Source organism: Cajanus cajan, chromosome 8 (genome assembly GCF_000230855.2).
Source record: "Cajanus cajan strain Asha chromosome 8, NIPB_CcT2T_4, whole genome shotgun sequence".
Classification (NCBI taxonomy): domain Eukaryota; kingdom Viridiplantae; phylum Streptophyta; class Magnoliopsida; order Fabales; family Fabaceae; genus Cajanus; species Cajanus cajan.
In genome coordinates, this window is record NC_138524.1 from 18,319,135 (window position 1) to 18,329,652 (window position 10,518).

At 31.2% G+C, this 10,518-nt stretch overlaps 1 protein-coding gene across 1 annotated transcript; it reads right to left on the minus strand.

Annotated features, from left to right (window-relative positions):
* Nucleotides 1–230: 230 nt before the first annotated feature.
* Nucleotides 231–2,052, minus strand: LOC109819030 (flavonol 3-O-glucosyltransferase UGT89B1). The gene has a single exon (XM_020384606.3). The coding sequence runs from the start codon at nucleotides 1,862–1,864 to the stop codon at nucleotides 449–451; it is 1,416 nt and encodes a 471-aa protein (XP_020240195.3). The 5' UTR covers nucleotides 1,865–2,052; the 3' UTR covers nucleotides 231–448.
* Nucleotides 2,053–10,518: the final 8,466 nt, after the last annotated feature.

The following is a 10,518-nucleotide window of genomic DNA, read 5'->3' on the forward strand; positions in this document are numbered from 1 at the left end:
AAAGTCGGGACGGGTTCAAGTATTACCTACGGGTACGAGTATATTTGTCATCCCTAATAGTGATTTTAGATGTACCACCCATGAACCACTTGTCCAACTTCACTATCAGAGACATCGCCGCAATCCAATAACTAATTGTTTTCTCCTTAATTTCTTCCAAAAGTGTGAAAACGGATAAACATGAATATTAATACAACAACCCCCTTTTCATACCGGGCCACAAACAATACTTACGTAAGTAATCACTCGAGTCTTATATTTATATAAACCCGTGCTTCAGAAAACAAACTTGACTAAAAATAATCACTAAATCTTCTGACGGAAGAAGTTAGTCTTAAAAAAAAAAAAAAACTGATTTACCAATAACAAGGTTAAAGAAACAGACTCCGCAAACACGATCAAAAGACTCCAAAAAAAAACCAATGACAACAACAAAAACTAGTTTTCTTCAAGTGGCATCTCCCTCATGTTTAACTTCACCGAGAACCTTCACCATCGCATCCAACTCCTTCTGCGAGCTCCCACCCTCTCCAACCGCACGCAACGCAGCGTTTCTCAACTCTTCCGCTCTCACCCTCTCCTTCGTCGACCTCCCCAACGCCCTCTCGATCCTCTTCGCTAACTCCTCCGCCTCCGGCACCTTCTCCTCCCCCTCCGCCGCCCCAACCGCCACACCCAGCTCCTCCACCAGAAGCTTCGCATTCGTATACTGATCCGCACCCATCGGCCACGTCAGCATCACCACCCCCGAGACCAGCCCCTCCAACACCGAGTTCCACCCACAGTGAGTCAAAAACGCCCCCACCGAACGATGACCCAGTATCTCCAACTGCGGGGCCCACCCCTCTATCAGAAACCCCCTCCCCCGCACCCCCACCCGATCCACAAACCCACACGGCACCTTACCGTGCTCCTTCGCCTTCGCAACCCCCACCGATAAGACGAAACTCGCCCCACTCAGCTCCAGCGCGCGTGTCAGCACCTCCATTTGATGACTCGTCAGAAAAGTGCGGCTCCCGAAGCAAACGTAAACAACCGAACCGTCTTCTCGCGAGTCGAGAAACCCCATGATGTCGTGTCGCGAAACGGTGCTGGACCCGCCTCGTTCCTCGGGTAATGGGGAAAGCGGCAGAACCGGGCCCACGGCCCAGACTCTTTCGTGGCGGAGTTCCTTCTTCATGTGGTCGAGGTAAACCCGTTCCAAGTCATTGAAGGAGTTGAAAACGACGCCGTGCGAGTCGATGTTGAGAAGTATGTTCTCTCTGTGAAACTCCCATTCGGGGCCACCTCTCTCGGGTTTGGTGAACTGCAGGGTTAACTGGTGCCAGTGGAAAACCGGGGAATTGGGAAGGTTGGGGAATGAAACGACGGCGTTTGGGCCTTGCGGGGTGTCGTTTCGCGGAAGGTCGCGCCAGAGGGAGTATACGACGGCGAGCGCGAAGGCTCCCGAGGGGGAGAAGACGAGACGGGGCACGTGGAGGTCACGTGCGAGGAGGTGGGTCCAGCCGAGGAAGAAGTCGGAGAGGATGGCGGAAGGGGGAGTGGCCTGGGCCTGGGCCCAGTCTAGTATAATGGGGTAGTGGTGTTGTCGCATGAAAGTGACGATGGCGACGAGCCTGTTTTGGTTTGGGTTGGGGAAGAGAGGTTCGGGGAGGATAAGGGTGTGGAGGTTGGGAGGGAAGTTGGTTGGGAGTAAGGGTTGGTTGTTGGGGGTGATGAGAAGCGTGACTTGGACGCCGCGGGAGAGAAGGGCTTTGGTGAGATCCAAGAGGGGGATCACGTGACCCGAAGAAGGGAAGGGGTAGGCCAGCACGTGAGTTTCTGCGGTGGACATGTTTTCTTTCTGGGAAATGAAATGGAACATGCCAACATGGTGCTTAAGAAGAGAGCGTACAATCTACGTTGCCCTTTTCGCTTTTCACTTTTGTCGTCACTGCTGACGATATTATCACATTCGGATTCTACAATCTACTTTCTACTCTCTCTTTTTAGTTACGTAGCATTCTTCATAACCAAAACCTGGATTCCTTGCTTGATGCATATTATTCTCTTCTATAGGAGAGTATTCATTATTTTATCAGTCAATTTTTTATACATCGAAATGGAAATAATAAATGACAGATATTAACTAATAAGATACAATATTATGATACCTTGAATGGAAAGAATTAATTACATTTTTGTGTCATAATTTTAAGCTGGCAAGTATTCTTTAAAAAGACCACCGAGTAAAATGAAATGGAGCTAAAATATCTGACGTTCCCTTTGCCGCTTATGAGAAAAAATAATTATTTAAGTATGTAAAAACAAAAATGATTACTGAAGAGTGAAGACTGAATTAGAAATTTGACACTTAAAAAAAATAGATATAATAAGTATAATTTTTTTTTGGTAAAAATACGAAAAATTACAAAGACAGTCGTAATGAAGATTAAATCTAAGTCTTCATGTTTCTAATTACTCCAACTTCTGTTTAACTATTAGCCTAATCCTAAGTCTTAAATATAATATAATATGATAAAAAAGTAAAAATAAATAAATAAAAAATAGTGATATGTATAAAATAATAAGGCTTAATTATCATTGCACTAAAAAGAAAGAAATATATATCCTTTGAAGTTACGTCTCATCTGTATTTTTACTTTACTCCCTATCTCCTATTTTATGTATTTTTTTATAATTTTTTTATTTATTTCAATTTGATTGATGTTTTATAATATCTTTATATATAAAAAAGTGAAGTAGTTCTTTGTCATGTTATAAAATATAATAGTTGCACAAATCCTTTAGGAGTGTTTTTGAATGTCTATTTACTTTCCTATGCCCATATTCCTTATGTATAGATTTCTCATTGTATCAATTTTTTTCAAAAAAATAACTTTGAATGTCTATTCACTTCTTTATGTACATTACTGCATATCCACTATTTGAATGTCTATTCACATCCCACTTATTAACCATATATAAAGATATTATAATCTCTCCTAACATTGTTTCACTATTTAATTAATTTTAATTTATAAGGTATAATTGGATACTCTTCTCATATTGTGTATTTTATAATCTCTCATCTCATAACCACCCACTCTCATCCAATACCCCTTCAACTCTCATAATTTTTTTTCTTTTTAATAGTTATATCTCACAATAACTTCCTTCTACCCTTCCCCTTTCTTACAATGTTTTGTGTTAATTTTTTTAATATCATTTTGTAGATGAATTAATGGTCTGGATATAATCACAAAGAAGAATAACAAATGCTAAAAAATATGAAGAATTGTTTTTCATAGTGAATATGTTTCACAATATGATAGTTTTATATCCGCTTTCTCTATTTTATATAATTATTATATATCGACGTGCTTCATATTCAACATGACTTATACTTTTTTTTTACAGAATATAATTAGGTTGCCTCTATAAAATGTCATGAAATATATATTTTATGTAAAAAAAACTTATGGGTTTCCAAATTATAAATTAAGAATTGTATAAGATATAATAAACATGTTTTGAGTTCCCAATTCAAACAAAATGAGGCTTTCTCAATATATTTTAGCAAAAATACAAAATACAGCATATACTTAATTGAGAATTTTGAAATGTCACATCACATACAACTACATATAGGGAATATAGTTAATTAATTAATTACAACATGCTCTTTCAAGTTTAAATTTTAAATGTAGTATAGCAGACCACTACATATAATTGGAAATATATTTAATTAATTAAAGGCTAAAAATCTATTTTGGTCCCTTATAATTTTTTTTTTGTTTTAATTTAGTCCTTCATTAATTTTTTGTCTCAATTTGATCCCAAACTAATTAATTAGTTTCAATTTAGTCCCAAATTAATTAATTGGTTTCAATGTGAGACTTTCTGTCCAAATTGCTTTAACGGTGTTAACTTTTGGCCAAGTGGACGTCACGTAGATGCATACGTGGATGAGAATTTTTTTGAAAACACCTGGACCCAGAACGGCCCGTTCTGAAACCGGAACGGGCCGTTCTGGGTGCACTTTTGGTGTGTTAATTTTGCATCCGGAACGGTCCGTTCCGGGTGCAAAATTAACACACCGAAAATGCAACCAGAACTGCCCGTTCCGGTTTCAGAACGGGCCGTTCCGGTTTTATTTTATTTTATTTATATATAAAATATTAATAATTTTATAAAATATATATTATTAATTATATTTTAATTATGTTATTATATCTAATAAAATAAATATATTAATATTTTTTTATATTTTATTTTATTATGTTTATCTTATTAATTTTTATCATTTTATTCTTTTAATCTTAAATAAGTTGCGAAAAATTATAAAGTGATATTTAAATATTTTTTCAAACAGAAAGAGAAAAAAAAATTATTACTCTATTTATAAGACAATTATATTTTATAAAAATAAGTAATTTTAAAATTTTTACCATAAATTTTTTTTTTCAAAATTATTATATTTTTTAATAAAATTAATCAAGAATATTGGTTTAATTGCATTTTTTATCTCTCAAGTATTACAATTGTGCAGTTTTGTGATCTCCAAGATTTTAATTGCATAATTTTAGTCCTTAAAGAATTACAATTGCGCGATTTTGGTCCTTCAATTTTTAATTGAACAATTTTAGTCCCTCGAATATCATAATAGTATGATTTTTGTTTCTCCCATTAAAAATTAATAATTTTAATATATATATATATATATATATATAATGTTTTAAAATTAAATAATTATTTATCTATTCAAATTAACGTATATTATAATTTTTGATATTATATCAATAATATTATTAATATATTTATAGATAAACTAATAATTTGATAAATATAACTTGTTATATATTAATATACTTTTACAAAAATATAAGTATATTAATTAGAAATATATATCTGATCTTATATATTTATATTTTTGTAAAAGTAAATTAATATATATTAAGTTATATTTATCAAATTATTAGTTTATTTATAAATATAGTAAAAATATTATTGATATTAATTTATCAGTAATATTAAAATACTAATAATATATAAATTTTATTTATTTAGTAATAATAAATATATATCATTTGATACATTAAAAAAAATAATATACGTTAATTTAAATAAATAAACAATTATATAGTTTTAAAACATTATATATATATATATATATTAAAATTTTAAAATTATTAAATTTTTAATGAGAAAGACTAAAATTGCACAATTATGATATTTGAGAGATTAAAATTGTTCAATTAAAAATTGTGAGACTAAAATTACACAACTATAATCTTTTAAGGACTGAAATTACTCAATTAAAACTTTAGAGATCAAAATTGCATAATTATAATATCAAAAACACAATTAAGTAAAGAATATTTTATTCACAGTTTTGGAACGGGCCGTTCTGAATCCAGAACAGGCCGTTCTGAATCCAGAACAGGCCGTTCTGAAAACAAAACGGGCCGTTCTGAAAACAGAACGTGCCGTTCTGGTTTCAGAACGGCCCGTTCTGATTCACTGGTGGTGTTTTAATTTTGCAACCAGAACGGCCCGTTCCGGTTTCAGAATGGGCCGTTCCGGGTCCAGGTGTTTTCAAAAAAATTCTCATCCACGTGAATGCCACGTATGCATTTACGTGGCATCCACGTGGCCAAAAGTTAACTCCGTTTAAATAATTTGGACAGAAATCCCACATTGAAACTAATTAATTAATTTGGGACTAAATTAAAATCAATTAATTAATTTGGGACCAAATTGAGACCAAAAGTTAATGTGGGACTAAATTGAAACAAAAAAAGATTATAAAAAACCAAAATAGGTTTTTAGCCTTAATTAAATCGTGCTCTTTTGAATTTGAATTTTAAATGTAGCATCAATTATATGTAGTTAAAACTTAGAATTCATGTAAACACCATTTTATATAAGCGTGTATTTTGGGAGTTCTTTTTGTTTAAGCAATGAATACTAACCACATAAAAATTTTATTAGTACTTATTTTAAGGTGAAATGACATCCAAAGTTACATTGATAGCAAACATTATTTCGGGCATAATTCAGTGGCCTATCAAGATTTCGTGTGATCCATTTGTGGAAGTTACCTGAATACAAAAATCCGAAAGAAGATGGCAGTCTTGAGATAATATATACTACTTTATTAGAAGGTTTTATTTAACATCTTATTCATTTGTTTTAATTTTATTTTTTAATATCTATTGTAGAGTGGTAAATATTTATGCATCTATAGAAAAGGTTTTGATATCCAGGTTCCAGGACATTTTGAAAGAAGGTAAAACTTATTTGATTGAAAATACTTTGATAGCTTAGAATGATCTAAAATTCAAGACTACAGAATCAAATTCAAATTAAATTTTATGTCAACTATTACATATTTGATGAATATATTAATTGACGTAGTAGTAAAAAAGATAAAAAGTTTAAATTATTAATCCATAAAGACTTGCGTTTATAGTTATTTAATATAATTTTGATACTAAATAAGTAAATTAAAATTAATTAAATTGAATTATGTAAAGAAATAAATAATTGCAAAAATTTAAAGAAAACAATATTTTGGATGAAAATTGATATATAATAAAAGTAGTTAGATATTAATTCACTAATACTTTCCCTAGGTAAAATTCTATATATAAATTTTTCATTCAATTCATAATTAAATAGTTAATTCAATAGTCCACACATGTACTTAATCCTAACTCTTTGGGTGACAAATTTTAGGTTGTTTAAGAAAAATCTCAGTTCTTTAGTAATTTTTGTTAAACAATCCTACATTTAATTTAAGGATTAAAAGTTGATTGATGAGGTTTATTCCAATTCCTTGGTAATAAATGTCATTAGTATTTTTTCTATATCATAGTTTTAAAAGGATTTCCCAACCTCAATTAATTCTAATAAATCATGCATTGGGTGATCAATCCAAAACAAGTATTAAGAATAGAAGAAAAATAATTAACTAAATAATACGTTTGTTGAATGAAAAATAAGAAGAACTTACATAGTTCTACTAGCTGCCTCAATCCCCAACAATAACGAACTTAGTCATTCAAGACTAAGGATTACAACTCCAGATTGATCTTTGAGCCCTCCATGATTCACTAGTGAAAAAAATACTTTTAAAATTGGTCATTTTTTACTTTCAAAATCGGTTCTTTGACCGATTTTAAAAGAGCCGATTTTAAAAAGTGGGACTTTTAACATCGGTCAGCGACCGATGTTAAAAGTGAGACTTTTAAAATCGGTCAACAGTGACCGATGTTAATCGATGTTAAAATTCCCACTTTTAAAATCAGTCAACAATGACCGATGTTAAAATTTTTTTTTCCACTTTGGAACAGGTCGTTCCTAAACTGGAACAACCTGTTCCGGAATTGGAAAAATGCCTATAATTTTAGTCTGGAACGGCACCAGAACGACCCGTTCTGCTTGTAGTACGGCCCGTGCTACAAGCAGAACGGCTTGTACTGCTTGTAGTACGGCCCGTTCTACAATCAGAACGGTCTGTACTGCTTGCAGTGCGGCCCGTTCTGCTTGCAGTACAGCCCGTTCTTCAAGCAGTACGTACAGGCCGTTCTGATTACAGTATGGCCCGTGCTGTAAGCAGTACAGGTTGTTCTGCTTGAAGTACGGCCCGTGCTGCAAGCAGTACAGGGCGTTCTGCTTGCAGCACGGGCCGTTCTGGGGCCGTTCCAGACTCAAATTCGCCCAACAACAACGAAATAAGAGACATGAGAAGAGAATGTTACCTTGATGTTGTATTCTTCCAAGAAAATGACAAGCTGCACACTTCAGATGAGAGCCCGAGAGAGTAAAGAGAAGAATATATGAACTATTGAAGCAAAAAGTAGATAATGGAGCTATGTGGAGAATGGGAGCGGAGATAGTATAGATTAAGTCTCTGATGCTACTTTTAAAATCAGTTGTTCAATAACCGATTTTAAAAGTGATACTTTTAAAATCGGCTATTTGATAGCCGATTTTAAAAGTAGACTTTTAAAATCGGTTCTTGAAGAGCGGATTTTAAAAGTCTCACTTTTAAAATCGGCTGTTCAAGAGTCGATTTTAAAAGTAGCGTCAGAAACTTTTAAAATCGGTCATAACGTAGCCGATTTTAAAAGTAATGCCATTATTTACAAAATTGCCACCGCGTCACTTTTAAAATCGGCTACCTTATGACCGATTTTAAAACCCAGATTTTAAAAGTCATTTTTGTACTAGTGATTCCTGAATTGATCTCACATAAACTTCTCTAGTGTCTCTTAAAATTGTACTAAAGAAAATGTGTTATAATATGAACTCCTAAAGGGACTTATAAAAGAAAAAGTTTTGATGGGCTTTTTGGGTTAAGTCCAGTTGCTTAGAGCACCCATGTTACTTGCTCTAAATGACCAAGTGAATATGTCTAGGAGTGTCCTCTATCTTTACTCACTCATAACGAATTTGTGAAAGTTTTGAGCGAATTTTGGTCGCTTAGAGTACCTCTGTTACTCACTATAAGCAATTTGATGTGGTCTTCCAGTGTTACTCTTTGACTTGATCGATTTGCTCAGAGTGAATTTATAGTAGCTTTGAGTGAATTTTGATAGCTTGGAGTGACGATCATGTGAAGCTTGGAGTAATTTTTTCTCTTTAAAACTTGTAACTTTCCCAATTATTTTCTCTTGTGTTCTACTTCAATAAAGGAAAACACCAAAAATACCTTATTTTTACAAAATTAAACTAAAATTAAAATTATCTCTTGATTAAATATTTTCTGACAAAAAACAAGATTTTAAAAGTATAATATATATAAATAATTGTCTTAATTAAATAAAATAAGAATGCATATTTGACAATTATCACCAACCACCAAATGTGTATTTGTTCATGTTCCATAAATACCAAGAAGGAAGACATATTAATTGATTTGTTGCCTATTAATTGTAAATTATATCCTATATAGTATATAATATTTTGATACTTATTTAATTGAAAGGAAGACATACCAACTATTTCTTAATACTTGTTTAATTGATGAAAATTCAAAAGGTTTAAAAGTATATTTGAAAAGTTATATTTTTTTAATAAATTCAAATATATTAAATATATATTTTAAGTCTTCACTCAAAGCCTTAAACATGAAACAAAATGGAACATATGAAATAATTCTTAGAGAGGTCAAGGGAGTATATATATATATATATATGAAGAAATTAGTTATTTATACTAAATTTTATCGATTTCGTAATATTTTTTTCTAAATTATTTTTTGTTATAAATGTCAAATAAAGAGTTCATTCATTAAAGGTGAAATATTTTAGAAAGAGGATCATAAATGAAATAAAATAGTTAAAATTTGTTTATATTTTAATTTTTTTTACATATGATAAAAAACAAAAGAAGCGTATTTTATACTCTTTTCATTTCACAATAACTAACTACAATTTAAAGTTTCAACGCAAATTAAGAATAACAATAAGTGTATTATTATTTTTATATAATTTTAATAAAATAATTCAATCTTTTATTAAATGCAATATTTTTAATTATAGTAATTGAATAAGTTATGAAAGAACAAATTAAGAAAAAAAATAATTAGCATTACATTGAAAAGTAAGAAAATAATTCATTTTAGAATATTTTTCAAATACTAAAATTGCAATCATTATGAAACGAAGGGTTTATAAGAATGGGAGGAGTAAATTTGAATCATTTGATTATACATGCATAAGAGAAATGTTAGTGAGATACTTCCTCCATCACACAATGATTTCATTTTATGGTTTTAACTAACATTGGTTGACATAAGTGGTTGCAACTTGTGCCCCTTAACCAAGTTGTTCATGGTTTAAATTCTGACATTGAATATGGAATAAACTATCTTGGAAGGGGAATATGCATCTTATATGAACTCATGGTCCCCGATAGAAATTAATTACTGTTTCTGGTGGTGGATACTTCATATCAATATCATGATTACTAAAAAAACTATTTATTATCTATTATAAACAAAAAGAATATTTTTTTGCTTTTAAATATAAACAAATTTCAACTACTTTTTACATCATTTGATGCTCTAAAATATCTCTCACGGATGACATTTTAGTTACACTACTTTATTTGAAATTTATATTTAGAACAATTTAACAACAATATTGAAATTAGTAAAATTTAATATAAACAACTAAACTAATGTGTGAAATCAGTTTTACTTTACTTACAGTTAAAAACATAAAGAGTACAATAAATATATCACTCTTTCATATAATTTTACAAAAATAACCAACTAAATTTTTTTTAGAAAGAAAATATTATATATAGTCATTCCTCTTATACATAAATAATTAAAATTTAACATTAATTACATCATTTAACAAGTCACCTGATCCACTGTTTTAAAATCTCATGAATTGATTTGTTTAATTTTGATTATTCATGATAAGATATAACAATTATTATATTTCTCATACTTTATCTTTACTAAGGATCTAGTCGAATAAATTTCTTTAAAAGCTCTTCTATAAAAAAAATGAAGAAAAA